The 16,023-nt window shown below is 46.4% G+C and overlaps 1 protein-coding gene across 4 annotated transcripts in view; it reads left to right on the forward strand.

Moving 5' to 3' along the window:
- Window positions 1-16,023, forward strand: part of hecw2b (HECT, C2 and WW domain containing E3 ubiquitin protein ligase 2b) — a 47,510-nt gene that overhangs the window by 3,152 nt on the left and 28,335 nt on the right. For all 4 annotated transcript variants that reach the window (XM_072656672.1, XM_072656674.1, XM_072656673.1 and 1 more), the window contains exon 2: window positions 14,956-15,924. In XM_072656672.1, coding sequence (XP_072512773.1) covers window positions 15,591-15,924 — 334 coding nt within the window. In that variant the 5' untranslated portion in view covers window positions 14,956-15,590. The remainder of the gene's footprint in view (window positions 1-14,955; window positions 15,925-16,023) is intronic.

Raw genomic sequence — 16,023 nt, forward strand, 5'->3', positions numbered from 1 at the left:
TCATCATCATCATCCCCAACTCATCCCAAAAGTACTGGATGGAGCCCCACAGCTCAATGCTGGAGGGCGTTGTACCCCTATAGCGCTCTAGCGCCTCCACGTCTGGCCTTAGGCAGCATGGGGCCAGTAGGTTCATGATGTCCTGGCAGTACTAGACAAGTACTAGACTAGACAAGCTATATACTGGGTGGATTTGCACATCTGTGTCAGCAATGGGTGCAACTTAGCTGAAGAGTGTCCACATACATTTGGACATATTGTCATATTATCATTTATCATGGCCTAATGTGGGCTAATTTTGGCGTGCTCAGTGATCGTCCAGTGTTTTCTTCCATCTTTGGTTCTGGAAGTCGTCGTGTTTGGCTTGCGGGAAGCCGTGCATGATAAAGCTGTGTAGGCTCGGCCCAGTGGCTTCAGCGCCAACACAGAAGTCCCCACTGAGGAGATTTCGAGGCGAAAACCACCGAGCGAAATTTGTATGTGTCAACAGCTACATTGTGCACTTAGCAGGTGGTCACTGTGCTGCCGGTGAGCACAAAGAATGATGGGAAACTGCATCGTTATGTGCAATTAAGAGCTGTGCTGGAGTCCTCACGGTCACTAATGGTCACTGATATGGCTGTGCGCTAAATAATCATCATCGTCCAACATCCTGACCCTTACTAACGCTCTCGTCACTGAATGCAGTCAAATCCTCACAGCAATGCTCCTCTAGAATCTAATAGAAGGTCGTCTTCTTCCCTGGACAGTAGAGCAGGTGTCCCAATACTTCTGTCCGTATAGTGTTAGAACTTGCTAAGGAGATAACGCATCCCAACAGCGCTAAGATGGTGCTAAATCCAGCTAATACTGACTGACCAAGCTCTGGCTAATGCAGGCTAACGCTAACACACAGGCTCAAGTAGAATCAATGTTATGGAGGTTCGAGTCCCAGAACCAACCCAGTGCTGGCTAACAGGATTAGCGCAGGCTAACCCAGATTAACTACAGCTAACTGGTTTACATGCTAACATCTGTGAGGAGAAAATTGAGGACCAGGATGTGAAATTGGCCTGTCACAACGGCATGGGCAGTGAATAACCTTAGCGATTAGCTAAACGGCTAATTACAAAACACATGCATGCATTGCTCTTGGTGAGGCCTTAAAAATCGTAAAAATAAGGGGGATCCTAGGCCTCGGCCTAGACAGGCGCCTGGTGGGCACTTTCTCCTCAGCTAGCCTACGGCATGGCCTATCTACTCGTCCTCTGTCCATATTCCAGATTTGCCCTATGCTAACTGTAGCTTAGCCTGGCCTAGCCTAGCCCTCAAGCTTAGCTTGAACCGTAGACTAGCTTAGCCCTAGCTCTAGCTTAGCTTAGCCACCCCGAGATTTTTGCTAATATTCTCCTCCCGAACTGAATAGTCTGAGATTGTGCAGCTTGTTTTATTGGTATTTATTGGTTACGGGTTCATAAAAGCGTCGGTTGTGAATCTCGTGCAGGTTTAGGGAGGCTAAAAAAATCTGGGCTGCGTCCCAATTGCCTGCTACACACTGGTACTGTAAGGAATAGACTATATGCTAATCTGATTAGTGCGGGTTCGACAGGTTAGTGCACTAGTCAGTAACATGCGAACCCGTTTTCGGGTTAGTTTCGGGTTAATTCGTCATTGCAGGTTCTTCAGACACCGTCGGCGGAGTTCGTATCGCGGATATTTGAGTGTACTCAAATAGCTACATTAGATACTACATGCTCAGAAGCGTAATTAGTAATTAGTACACAGTACACAGTAATTAGTACACAGTTGGGACGCACCCCTGATCTTTGATTGGCCTCTATCGTCAGTTTGTGATGTCATGTATTTGACATTTTTCTTCATGTCCACCTGCCAAAGGTGGCGCTACACTGCTTTAGGCCGATTCGGCGTATATGTAATGTTGACCTCCAAAGGCATCATAAAAAAAAAGTGAATCCTAAAAACACGAATTTACGTTTAGATGCTTTACCAGCGTTTACATCCTCGAGACGCTCAAAAGAGTCTAGGGCGAGTCATTTCTCTGGGATGTAGTTCTGAGTCGATGTGATGAGGCTCTGAGGTGTGAGTTGATTCACTGGGATTCATGGCCCAGGCTGAGTCTGAGTCGAATATCAGTTCTCTGGGGTGCGAGTCTGAGCCAAGCCCGAGTCTGAGGGACGCAAGACGTTTTGAGCCTCTGTGGTGCAATTCTGAGTCAGTTTTTTGGGGTGTGAGTCAGTGCTGAGTTTTAAATTCTCTGGTGGTTGAGTCCAAGTTCTAATATTTCAGGGTGCAAATCTGAGTCGAGCCTCAGTTCTCTGGTGTGCCAGTCGGAGTTGCGCAACTTTTATTTACAGTAGTTACTGAATCATTTACAGCACTTACGGAATCATTTATGGCAGTTACTGAATTGTTTGTAGTAGTACCTGAATCATTTACAGTAGATACTGAATCATTTATTAAAGGTATTTAATAATTACAATTTGTTACTGAATCATTTATAGTAGTACTTGAATCATTTACAGCAGTTACTTAATCATTTATAGTAGTACCTAAATCATTTATAGTAGTACCTGAATCATTTACAGCAGTTACTGAATCATTTTTAGTAGTACCTAAATCCTTTACAGAAGATACTGAATCATTTACAGCAGTTACTGAATCGTTTATAGTAGTACCTAAATCCTTTACAGTAGATACTGAATCCTTTATTGAAGGTATTTAATAATTACAATTTGTTACTGAATCATTTATAGTAGTACCTGAATCATTTACAGCATTTACTGAATCATTTATAGTAGTACCTAAATCATTTATAGTAGTACCTGAATCATTTACAGCAGTTACTGAATCATTTACAGCAGTTGCTGAAATATTAATAGTAGTACCTAAATCATTTACTGAAATTACTGAATCATTTATAGTAGTACCTGAATCATTTATAGTAGTACCTGAATCATTTACAGCAGTCACTGATTTGTTTATAGTAGTACCTGAATCATTTACAGCAGTTACTGATTTGTTTATAGTAGTACCTGAATCATTTACAGCAGTCACTGATTTGTTTATAGTAGTACCTGAATCATTTACATCAGTTATTGAAACATTTATAGTAGGCAATAAATAATTAACAGTTGATACTGAATCATTTATTGAAGGTATTAAATAATTACCATTTGTTACTGAATCATTTATAGTAGTACCTAAATCATTTACAGTAGATACTGAATCATTTATAGAAGCAACTGAATCATTTGCAGCCCAGAAAAAAAGCCCAGCGCTGAAGGGCTTAAATGAGTTCATTCTTTCTGACTGAAAACACTGTGCCGTTGCCTTGACTGAGACACTTGACCCAGTGGACTTCAGTGGACGTGTGAGATCCTCATTGTTGAAGAACACGAGTCGCTTGTGTTCAGTGCATTTGCCATTGCCTGCTGTGCAGCTAATGGACAGACCATAATGAGCGTCTCAGTGGTACCGTCCAGATCATTCCCAGATATCCACCACCAGAGCAAGTGTTCGTCCAAATGCTTTCCATCCAGTGCTATCCTAGACTGGCAGTCTGGTGGAGCGAGCAAGCGAGCAGACGAGGCCTGGAGCCATTCTGCACTGTACTGCTGCTGACCCACTGACCCTGTTAAGCGTGGTCTCGCTGAGTACTGGTTGCCTGCCTTTGCCACAGATAATTAAGCAGCTGTTGGACCCCTGCGCTTTCGCTACAGCAGTTCTGGTCTGGTCCCGCGTGTTTCACAACAAAACAACCCAAATCTCTTTGTTATTAAGACATAATCAAACGTAACAGGGTGGTAAATTCCATCCCAGAATAGCTGAAGTCCTTTGTGTGGTCAAGTCCCTGACCTAGCACACATATTTTAATCAATTGAAAATATCATTTTCTTTGCATTAATAGTGTAAAGTTGTAATAACAAACAATTTCTCCCCTCTGTATTTTGCGTGACGGGGTGGTAGGGCCGAGCTTGCCGGACCCTGTCTAACATATGGAAAAGCAACAAATGAACAATGTAGGAGACCATCGGAAGTTGCCTTTTTTTGTTCCTGGCTGATACAAAGGCACATATGACGTGACTTCCTCTTTGTGCTGCCATTTAAAGCAACAGTGTGTTTATTTGCAGACAAAACAAGTTCCTGTGACGGGGTGGTAAGTCAAACTGGGGCACACAAATCGTCCATATTTTTTTCTTAGTTTTTAATGAATATATTGAATTTAAACAGGGACACACTCCTAATCCCAAAAATGATAAAGATTTGATTACATAATAACACGTTTTTTGTTAATTGATCTCATTAAAACGTGAAATTACACTCACTTCAATAGGATTTGCAGCAATTTGCGTTAGCGACGTCTCAAGCAAAAATATTTCCAGTGTGAAACTTTGCATCGAGGAGGCCCCGATGATCAGGAGGCACCGATAATATCCACAATACTAATAAATACCTTCATGCTACCCAGCCCTAACGTACAATCATGGTTTTATAATTGTACGCTTCAAAGCAACACCATAGCAACCACCTTGAAATCCCTCAGCAAAACAATAGCAACCACTGAGCAACGCCATAGCAGCCACCTAGCAATGCAGCCACTGAGCAACACCTTAGAAACCACTTAACAACACCATAGCAAACCTTTTAGGATACCATAGCACCTGCCAAGCAACACCCTAGCTGCCACTAAACAACACATAGCCATAGCAACCACCTGTGATATGATAGTATGCCCCTATCAACAACAACAAGCGACCACCAAGCAACTACCTTATAGCGATTACCTGGGATACCATAGCAGCCACCTAGCAACACTTTAGAAAGTACTTTGGAACAACCTCCTGGGAAACCATAGCATCTGCCTAGCAACACCATATCGACCACTAAGCAAAACCATAGCAACCACCTGGGATACCATAGCAGCCACTTATCAACACAATAGCAAACTCCTGAGATACCATAGCACCTGTCTGGAAACCCCAGTGACCACTTAGCAACACAATAGCAACCTCCTGGGATACCATATCAACCACCTAGCAACACCATAGTGATAACTAAGCAAGACCAGATCAACCACCTAGCAACACCTTAGCAACCACTTAGCAACACAATAGTAACCTCCTGGGATACCATAGCACCTGCCTAGCAACACCCTAGCTGCCACTAAGAAATGTCATTGCAACCACCTAGCAACACACTACCAATCACCTGGGATACCATAGCAACCGCCTTGCAACCAGCTAGCAACATCATAGAAAACACCTGGTATGCAGTGATATAGCTACAGCCGTCTTTTGTCCTGTGCTAAAAAATGGCCAGAACTGTCCCCTCAGTGACCGTTGGTGAGGTCAGGACCAATAAACGGCGGATGACTTCACGAGTTTTCTTCCCTTGTGTGAGTCACAGATGTCTCTGCCGGTCAGCAGCTCGGCGGGCTTGACCGCACCTGCATGGTCCTGCGCTCGCGTTGGCTGAAGTATTTTAAAGCACGGAAGAAAATGTGTTCCTGTGTCGCTGGAGCTGCCTGTGTGTGTGTGTGTGTGTGTGTGTATGTGTATGTGTGTGTGTGTGTGTGTGTGTGTGTGTCTGTTTGTGTTTGTGTGTTTGTGTGCACAGGAAAAGGTCAAGGCCTGGGTTGGTGGGTCCTGGACAGGACGTGTTTTGTGCATGAGTAATGCGCTGAGGGAAGTGGAGGAGGTCAGGAATGCTCACCCGCCCCCAAAACACCCATAACACTCTCTTAACACACAACCCGAAATAGACCCCAGAGTCCAGATGTCCTCCTCTTTAATCAAGCCTAGGAGTCAGCCTCTGTCACCGGCCCTGTCCGGCAGCACGGCTTGACTCAGCTCGCAAACTCGTTTTTTCCAGCTTGATTTCCATCCGTGTCCCATCCTGTTCTTCAATGGCCAGGACCTCACAGGACTGACCACCACAGAGCTGGACTTGGGTGGAGGGTCATTCTCTGTACTATAGTGACACTGACTGACCTAGTGGTGGAGGCGGTGTGTTGGTAGTGTGTGTGTTGTGCTGCTGGTGGTACGAGTGGACCAGACGCAGCAGTGCTGCTGGAGTGCTTAAACACTGTGTCTGTCCACTCACTGTCCACTGTCTATTAGACACTCCTGCCTAGTGGGTCCACCTTGTAGATAAAGGTAAAGCCAGGCGTTGGTCATCCCCTAGTCCTTCATCAGTGCCGCCCACAGGACGCTGCCCACAGGACGCTGCCCACGGGACGCCGCCCACAGGATATTTCTGGTTGGTGGACAGTTCTCAGTCCAGTCAGTGTTTTTGGCCTCACTGTGTGGGTCATACTGGGCAATTACCAGAGGGGATTAACAGAAGCTTCAAGCACGGTTCAGCGCTAGACGTCCAGCGGACCGCTTTCCACATGGAACTCGTGGTACGTTCATCAACCTTCTCACATACCTACAAGCTACGGCTTCCGGGAAGTTCTCCATGGGACTAGAAGCACCGACCCATGACCCAGCCCGTACTGTGACGATTCAGGACAAGTACATGTACTGTAACACTTACCGCCTTAGCCTAATATTTGCTTCCGAGCTCCAGACAGGCCTCAGATATGGGTCAGTGCTTGGGGTACTGAGCGGAGATGAGTTGGCTGGGTTATAAATAGCGCGACCCTTGACAGTGTATAAATAGACTGCGGTTAGATACGGAGCTGGAGCAGACTGAGGAGCGTGATGCTTGATTACAAGGAGCTGGAGGTGTTAGCTGTTGCGCTTAGGCCTATTGGCAAGGCTTCCCAAAAATTTTGGGACGCTTCAGGTATGCTTCTGGGACGCTTCAGGTATGCTTCTGGGATGCTTCGGGGACGCTTCGGGATGCTCCACTTGCCTGTGCTCAGCAGAGGTAGTAGGTAGAGGGGGGTGATACACTGCTCTCCAGCATCAGGAGGGTGTCAATATAAGGAGCCAGGACTGTGATGTAACAGTTTGGGGGTTTTGGAATTGGTCTGTTTCCAGTTGTTTTGATTTTGCCGGATGTTCTAAAAAATGCAGTGCTACCATTTAATTCGGACCCCCTCGAAGCTCACGGGCCAGTGACAGTCCAGCAATATACAGAGTAAATTTTCACCACATACATAGCTTGCTAGCATCTCATTAGCGCTGTGTTAGCGTCCGCCCATGTTAGCGCTGGGCCTCCGGTGCTCTCGGGAGGAGGTATAAGGTCTCTCAGAGGAGGCATTAGCTGGGATTGGGCCACGCTGTCTCAGACGGGGGAGGGGTGAGCTGAGTCAGTCGTTCACCGGCTGAACGTCTTCAGGAGGAAGTGCTAAAGGGGGGAGGACAGGATGTAAGATCATTAGCTAATGGGTCTTAGGTGAGCTGACAGTTCCTGGCAGAGCGACAGCTACAGGGATTGGGATGGCGCCACGAGCGGGCTAGCCCAGGGAGGAGGCAGCAATACGCCTCTATCTCGTTGGCTATTGGTCGAATTCAGTTTAGAACCCAGAATATTAGCCTATGTACGAAGCAGGAACCAGAGGTGATGCATCCAAAGTTTTCATTGTATGGATTTGATATTTAATTTTATTTATGGTTTAAAATCATATTTTAATGTCTTTAAGTGTGTCGATTATGTGTACTAAGTGTTGGATGATGATGCTGCACATTAGCTACTTGACTATCAGTGCATCCATGCTAAATGCGCTAACAGGATTATGTATGAGGCTAATCCTGTTACATTGAAGCCTGAACTTTTATAATGCATTGGCCTGATGAGATATATATATACGATTTGAACCAGGTGCCTGAAAACATCTGTAAAAATGAAACTGCTGGGCCCTTGTGTAGGGTTGTGGGTTCAATGCCCAGGTCTGGTAAGCTGCCCCTGTTGGGGCCTGGAGCAAAGATGTGGGCTGTCACTGTTGGGGCCTTGAGCAGAAATGTGGGCTGTCACTGTTGGGGCCTTGAGCAGGGTTGTGGGCTGTCACTGTTGGGGCCTTGAGCAGAGATGTGGGCTGTCACTGTTGGGGCCTTGAGCAGGGTTGTGGGCTGTCACTGTTGGGGCCTTGAGCAGAGATGTGGGCTGTCACTGTTGGGGCCTTGAGCAGAGATGTGGGCTGTCACTGTTGGGGCCTTGAGCAGGGCTGTGGGCTGTCACTGTTGGGGCCTGGAGCAGAGATGTGGGCTGTCACTGTTGGGGCCTTGAGCAGAGATGTGGGCTGTCACTGTTGGGGCCTTGAGCAGGGCTGTGGGCTGCCACTGCTGGGCCCTTGTGTAGGGTTGTGGGTTCAATGCCCAGGTCTGCTAAGCTCCCCTGTTGAGCCTTGAGCAGGGCTGTGGGTGCAATACCTGGGTCCGCTAAGCTGCCACCGTTGGGCATTTGAGCAGGGTTGTAGGTTTCAAAGCTTGAGCAACACTCCCTGGGTGCTGTAGCACGGCTGACCATGTGCTCGGACTCCAGATTTCTACGCTGGGATATACGAAGAGAAGAAGTGTATAGGTATAATAACAATATTTATTAATTAATAACAGTAATTATTATTATTATTATATATTTTTTTTTTTATCCTATTTCCAAAAATATGTCCAAAAGTATCTGAGACTTTTTGATCAGGTAGGACCAATTTCTTGAAAACTACAGGCCCTAGGTCTTGATGCAGACGTCTTCGTAGGTCTAGAAAAACACTGTGATCCTGATGCTGACTAATGTGTCTTCCTTTAACTTAATAAGCGTAACGTAAGCAAGTCCCTAGCTTGGAAAACGGCACAAGTTAGGCTTTCCTGTCCGATAGTCTTGGGTCCAGGCAGCATCCTGTTTCCGCTGTATAAAGCCAGATGAGTCACCATGAAGGAGCGAAATTCTGTAATACCGCTCGTTGCTTCTTTTAATTAGTTGAGGAAATGCTACAGACGCATGCTCTCCCAGGTGAGGGATTCGTAAGTCCTAATGACAGCGATTACATGAATAAAGAGGGCTGATGGCAAGAGGTCTGGTAAACAAAGCTCAAGGCTGGCTGTGGACTAGGTTCGTGGCAGGTCAGCGCTCAGTAGGTAGGGGAAAAGAGGCACTGGCCGATGTCCATCAGTTCAACCCTGCTTTAATGGAGGTGGGATTTTGTTTCATCCACAGGCACGTCCCTCCGTCTGAAGCATGACCTCATGGACGGTTCTCACCATTCCTGTCAGAAGGCCCATTAGCGCAAATGCCATTTGTGGCAGTGATTGAGTTTGTGAATTTGACCCATGAGTAGCTTTCCTGGATCAGTCAGCCAGCCAGCATACATTTGACGAGCGGCCATCCTGAAGGAAATCCTGTGGGTTCGTTGCTGTTGTTGGCAGTAGGGCTGAAGGGTATGGTGTATGTGTGTGTGTGTGTGTGTGTGTGTGTGTATATATATATATATATATATATATACTTTGGGATGAAAAAGGGTCCGGAATGTCTGAAACTGACCCTTTTCACGTTTTCTCGGGTGTTATTTTGACATCCAAAGACTGTAATGCTGAGTATCAGCCCATACCAATCTGATCTGAATACATTAATGCTGGATATCAGAAGATACAGATCTGATTTGAGTATCTTAATGCTGAGTATCAGCCAACACCAATTCAATCAAAGTCCTTTAATGCTGAGTATTGACCAAAACCAGTTCAATCAGAGTACCTTAATACTGAATATCAGCCAATACCAATCTGATCTGAGTACCTTAGTGCTGAGTATCAGAAGATACAGATCTGATCTGAGTACCTTAGTGCTGAGTATCAGAATATACAGATCTGATCTGAGTACCTTAGTGCTGAGTATCAGAAGATACAGATCTGATCTGAGTACCTTAGTGCTGAGTATCAGAATATACAGATCTGAGCTGAGTACCTTAGTGCTGAGTATCAGAATATACAGATCCGATCTGAGTACCTTAGTGCTGAGTATCAGAATATACAGATCTGATCTGAGTACCTTAGTGCTGAGTATCAGAATATACAGATCCGATCTGAGTACCTTAGTGCTGAGTATCAGAATATACAGATCTGATCTGAGTACCTTAGTGCTGAGTATCAGAAGATACAGATCCGATCTGAGTACCTTAGTGCTGAGTATCAGAAGATACAGATCTGATCTGAGTACCTTAGTGCTGAGTATCAGAATATACAGATCTGATCTGAGTACCTTAGTGCTGAGTATCAGAAGATACAGATCCGATCTGAGTACCTTAGTGCTGAGTATCAGAAGATACAGATCTGATCTGAGTACCTTAATAATATTCCAATCCAAGTATCTTAATAAAGAGTATCCGCCAATACTGATCCAACCAGAGTACCTTAATGCAAGTATGGCTCAGTATCATCTGGTTTTCACTCATTCAATGAGAAGCACCGAAACTATGAGGGCCCCCTGTGAAGAAATTCTGGGTTTTAAGTATCAGAATAAAGATACTTTTCTTGCTGTTACTGAAATTGATTTCGGTAAAATGTTCAGTAAAAACCAGGAAAAAAAATAAATAAAAAATGCACAGATGAAAACAAGAAAATAAAAATGGAATTTAGGTTTAAAAACATCTATATTTTCTTTTGTCAAATGAACACTGCCTGAAGTAATACTTATTGCAGATTTGCTAGTCTGCATAAATGAGATGGGATTCTGTGTGTATAGTAGAGCCAGTAGAAGCAAAGGTCCAGTGGAATTCTTATCTGTTAAGAGCCAGCAGGAAGGCACCAAGGCCGGCACGAAGTGTAATGAATATGAGGAAATGTAAACAAGGAAGACGTAGGTGAACTGTGTGTATTGGTGCGTGTGTGTGTGTGTGTGTGTGTGTGTGTGTTTAGGCAGGGCAGATGAAATCAGCCGAGAGAGTGGGGTGGTAATACAGGGATTAATGAAAGCTTTCGGTGGCCGCTAAATCCGCCCATTCTCCCTCTAATCCGAGACCAGGGATCAGCCACGGACACTTTCTCTAGTGTGTGTGTGTGTGTTTGTGCTGTATCAGTGATTTTGCACACACACACACGTCCGTTAAATATGCATTTAATTAAATGCACCTCAGCTCAGCTGCTGGATTGGTGGGTTGGGCCATTCAGCCTGTTTTAACATATTAAGCCAGTGTAGGTAGTTTTGACCAGTGGTGAACCGTCTGATGCTCGGCATTGAGGTCCTTGGATCGGATTGATATAGGCATTAAGATACTCAGCATTGAGGTAATCAGTATTTGGTGTTAAGGTACTTTGATTGGAATGGTATTGGTCAATACTCAGCATTAAGAGACTTGGATTGGATTGGTTTGTCTGAGACTCTGCATTAAGGTACCTGGATTGGTATGGGCTGATGCTCAGCACTGAGGTGCGCTTATTACTTCAGTATTGTCTTGATACTCAGCATTAAAGTACTTGGATCGGATTGCTATTGGCTAATTCTCAGCATTAAGATATTCTGATTAGATTGGTATCTACCAATACTCATCATTAAGGTACTCTGATCAGATCTGCATTGTCTGCTACTCATTAGGGTACTCATAAGTTCTGCAATGTCCGATACTCAGCATTAAGTTACTTGGATCGGACCGGTATTGGCTGATACTTAGCATTAAGGTACTCGACTTGGATTGGCATTGGCCAATACTCAGCATTAAAGTACTCTGATCAGATCTGCATTGTCTGCTACTCAGCATTAACATACTCTGATCGGATTGGGGGCCATGACCATAGTAGTCTTCTCAACGCCTGAGTTCTTTAGAACTGTTCTTAAGCCGGACAGTGTTAACATTTTGCTAAAAGATTAGTATAGACCAAGTCTGAGTGGAAGTCTGAGTGGTACAAGATCAGACACTCCTAATACACCATTACTGAGGCATTGTTTATTGTATGACTGCTTTGTTGTTGCCAGTTTTGTTGCCAAGTCTAGTTCTTCTGTTACTTTAAAATCGTATCTTCCCGGTTTGTTCTTTTGAAGATTAGAGACTATCCATATTAAGCTACTAAACATAAGGCATGCCAGAACCACATCCAGAATCTTGACATTTCAGGGAAACCATGATGTCTTCACCTTTCTTACACTCGTTAAATGCCAGGTCTAGGAGCCAGGTCTACTGACCGTTTCCTGATTGCCACCGTTCATTGCAGGATCGTGCTGTGCTGTTGATGATTTTGACAAGTTCTCAGGCTTTCATCTCACATTCCTCTTCATTCTCCTCTACATAGAGCTTTGCATGCCTCTTTTGTCAGATACCTGATCTGATCGTTCATCAAGCTACCAAGCTTTTTTAAATAGAAGCACTTAAGAAGATGTGTCTGAAAGTAGACCATCGTACTCCCACTACTCAAAAACTGCCCCACAGGAAGAGAAACGCAGCACTAACATCACATCACATCCAATCATGGATCAGATCGGATTAGATATCTGCTCCAGTACTTCCTGCTAAAACTCTGACACTGGTTTGGTAATTCCCTTGTTCAAACACACCTGACCGGGGTGAGCAGTGATCTCACCAAACTGTCCTGCATTTCAGACCTTGAATACCGAAGCTGGAGATAAGACTTCCGGACTTTGAAGGTCCAGGGAATCGTATTTTTCCCCCCCGAAATTTCACCTTCCCTATCTCTGCAAGAAGGTCCTTCCCAGAACTCTTTGTGTGTCAGCGTCTGAGACGGTGCAGATCTGCTGTGTGTGGGAGAGAAAGAACAGAAAGCAGCGTGGCAGTTGCGTAAGCTCCAGCACTAGCACTCCCAGGGGGGACCTTCTCAGCTCCTGCTCAACCGGCTGGTACCCGCTTTCTGATTTCCGTCTCCTTCTCTTTATCGCTGCCTCTGGTTGAAGTAGGACTGCCACTTGGTGCGTCCTGATGATGGCCTGATTCAAGAACAACGAGATGTTACCTAGAGGTGGTTGAAGCTTTAGGACGTTCAGAAAGGTCCAGAGGTCCTTTTAGGCCTTCTGTGTGTCGGGGACGTTTTAATACCTGCTCAGTTGAATCAAATCAAGCTTAACTGCCGTTCACTCTCTCCTCGCTTCCTTTCTTTCCCTTGCCCCCTGCTGATCTCGTAAGGTTACGTAATTGCGGCCGTGCCGTCTGCTCTCCATCACGCCTCACGGATCATGTCCATGCTGAAATCTTCGCTTGGCTCCGTGCCTAGCATGAAGAATAAAGCTGGTAGTGTGGCCATATTGAGTTCGTTCCATGTACTTTTGGGAATCAGGGATAGATAACATAGATATGTTTACAGCCAGGGAAAGACCACAGGAGACCTTGCGAGCGCTGACTGTTGCTGCTATGGGAGAGTAATTCTCCGAAGCCCTTCTTGATGCATGCAAGTGCATGTGCTGCCATACGCACAATGGCTTTCATAACTAAGGATATTTTGGATAATATCTTGGATATTTTTGAAACAGAGGCCTGGCGTCACAGCTCCTGCAAGTCTCTAGCTGAATCTCAGATCTCATAGTCATAGAACTGCAGCGACTATGAGGGCTCTGAGTGGCTAAGTTGCGATTTGGGAGTCGCAAGTTTGATTCCCGAGCCATGCCGACTTGCCGCTATCAGCAGCCGGAGTCTGAGAGAGCACAATTGGCCGTCCTCTCTCTGGGTGGGTAGATCTGGGCACAGGCGTCTGTTAGCTGGTGCGATGGAGCTGGCCTTGGTGGTTTAGGTATCCTCTAGGTCAGTGGTTTTAGTTTCCTGCTCTAACACACCTAGCCTAGGCAGCAACAGAGGTAGGGTGGCTCCTTCTTAGTGGCCACACAATTGGAACAGTGTCATGAGGCATCGCCAGAAAGGTCCTTCAGTTAAATACAGCTCATTTTAAAGTGCAGGAAGTGACATCGCATCAGTATTGACAGTCACGATCGAGGTATTTTGCCAGCCTTAATTTACAAGACTATTCATATCAGCGCACTTTCACAAAATACAATACAACCGAACGGTCAAGGGAGCGCTCTTGGCAGCCGTGTATAGATCTCCGCCTTGGCCGGAAAGGCTGTGCGTTTGGTCGGCAGCCAGGGCATGCTGGGGGCCGAGGGGTATGAGGAATGTCGAGTGGATTGCGCTGTGCTGCTTCTCATAGTCCTCCCCAAAAGCCTGTGCCGACAGCTCTGACAGAGGGAGCTAATTTAGGAGCCTCTGAGGGGACACATGCTTATCAACGCTTTTAGAAAGCAGGCCTGAGAGAGAGAGAGAGAGCGAGAAGGTGGGTGGAGTGAGATGCAGGGAAAACAGAAACAGGGTTGATGTAGACGTGTAGATGTGGAGATTAGGGTGTAGAAGGGATTCTGTGGGTGGGGCCTGTGCATCATGCAAAGGGTAATGCCTGCACTGTTGGAGGGTAATGCTAGTATTGGGATGTAGTAAAGGACAGAAGTATTGGGACACCTGCTTGTTCATAGTTTCTTCCTGAGAGAGGTGATCCTGCTTTTGTTGGAGTAACTGTTTCTACTGTCCAGGAAAGAAGAAGGGACTAGACAAGCTGTGTGTGTGCACTTGCACACCTGTGTCACCAATGGGTACAATGTAAATTAATAGCTGAATGCATTCATTAATAGAGGTGTCCACAAACATTTGGACACATAGTATATCTGCCGATGCAGAGTTCAGAGACCAGTTCCATCTACTCAACCACCTAGCAACTACTAAATAGTTCCATATCAACCACCAAGCAACACTATTACAACCACCTAGCAGCCACTTAGCAACACCTTACCAATGACCAAGCAACACTATTACAACCACCTAGCAACCACTTAGGAACACCAAAGCAACCACCTAGCAGCCACCTAGCAACACCTTACCAACGACCAAGCAACGCTATTACAACCATCTAGCAACCACTTAGAAACACCAAAGCAACCACCTAGCAACATCTTACCAACAACCACCTAGCAACCACTTAGGAACACTGAACCAACCACCTGTGATGCCACTGGAAGTGCCTTACACCTTAGCAACACCCTAGCAACTTACTGGAACTTACTGTCCCCTCTTTCTCTCTTTTGTTTTTCTAGGTCTCGTGACCTTCCACCGTCAGAGGAGCCTGCATGTCTCAGGCAGGTTGAGGGGCTGTTCTCTCAGTGGATACGTGAACCTGCCTGATTGCTAATCACCTCACTGCCTTCAAAACACCTGATGGAATAAACACTGTAGAACCTCTGCCCAGATGTGCTTCCGGTTCTTCTCGTCATCCTCTGTTGGTGTTGAGGCCCTGTGGAGCTCCTGATTATGGCTGAACTAGGACGATTTTGACAGGCATTCAATTTAGGCCCCCAAATGGGGGTCCGGTAAGCCACACCTTTCCATCACCCTTAGATTTAAGGTTTCCTCAAGTACTGCTACGTTGACAAAGAGGCTGGGGTCTTCGTTTCATGTCTTGACCATAAACGTCAAGTTTTAGATGATAGTGGAGAGTGAGCAGGCTTAGAGGACTTGTTGGATCCCAATTCCCAAGCCACCCCCTTCCCCCGTTCCCTACTTAGGCCTTTTGGCCTTCATTTCTTTACCCCCTGTACGCCCGGCCTCCACCATTCGCCCCTCTCTGGCCACAGCCGTCCTCCCTCCCCGCACCCGCCCCCACCCTCCCCCTCCTCACCACCCCAGCCCCTCCCCTCACCACACCCACCCCCACCCCTCCCCTCACGTCACCATGGCCACCGGCACCACGACCACGGCCCGGGAGCACCTCCTGGTGGTGCGGAGACGCAGTCCACACATGCGGTACACGCTGGGACCGGAGAACCTCCGCAGCTTGTCGGCGCAGGGCGCCGGAAGCAGCACGGGGGCTTCCCGAGGGGGCGCACCAGAACCGATTGGCCTGCAGCGGGCCAACAGCGACACGGACCTTGTCACGTCCGACAGCCGCTCCTCGCTGACCGCCTCCACGTACCAGTTCACTCTGGGCCGAGGGCAGAATCTCGTCATCTCCTGGGACATCAAGGAGGAGGTGGACGCCACGGATTGGATTGGACTGTACCACATTGGTGAGTACCACGTTGGCCTCGTACGGGGAAGATGTCCTTCATAGCCGGCCATGGTGCGGTAGATGGGGGGAGGCTGCCAAATAGATTATCCTCTATTTT

This window comes from Salminus brasiliensis, chromosome 15, assembly GCF_030463535.1.
Source record: "Salminus brasiliensis chromosome 15, fSalBra1.hap2, whole genome shotgun sequence".
Taxonomy (NCBI): Eukaryota; Metazoa; Chordata; class Actinopteri; order Characiformes; family Bryconidae; genus Salminus; species Salminus brasiliensis.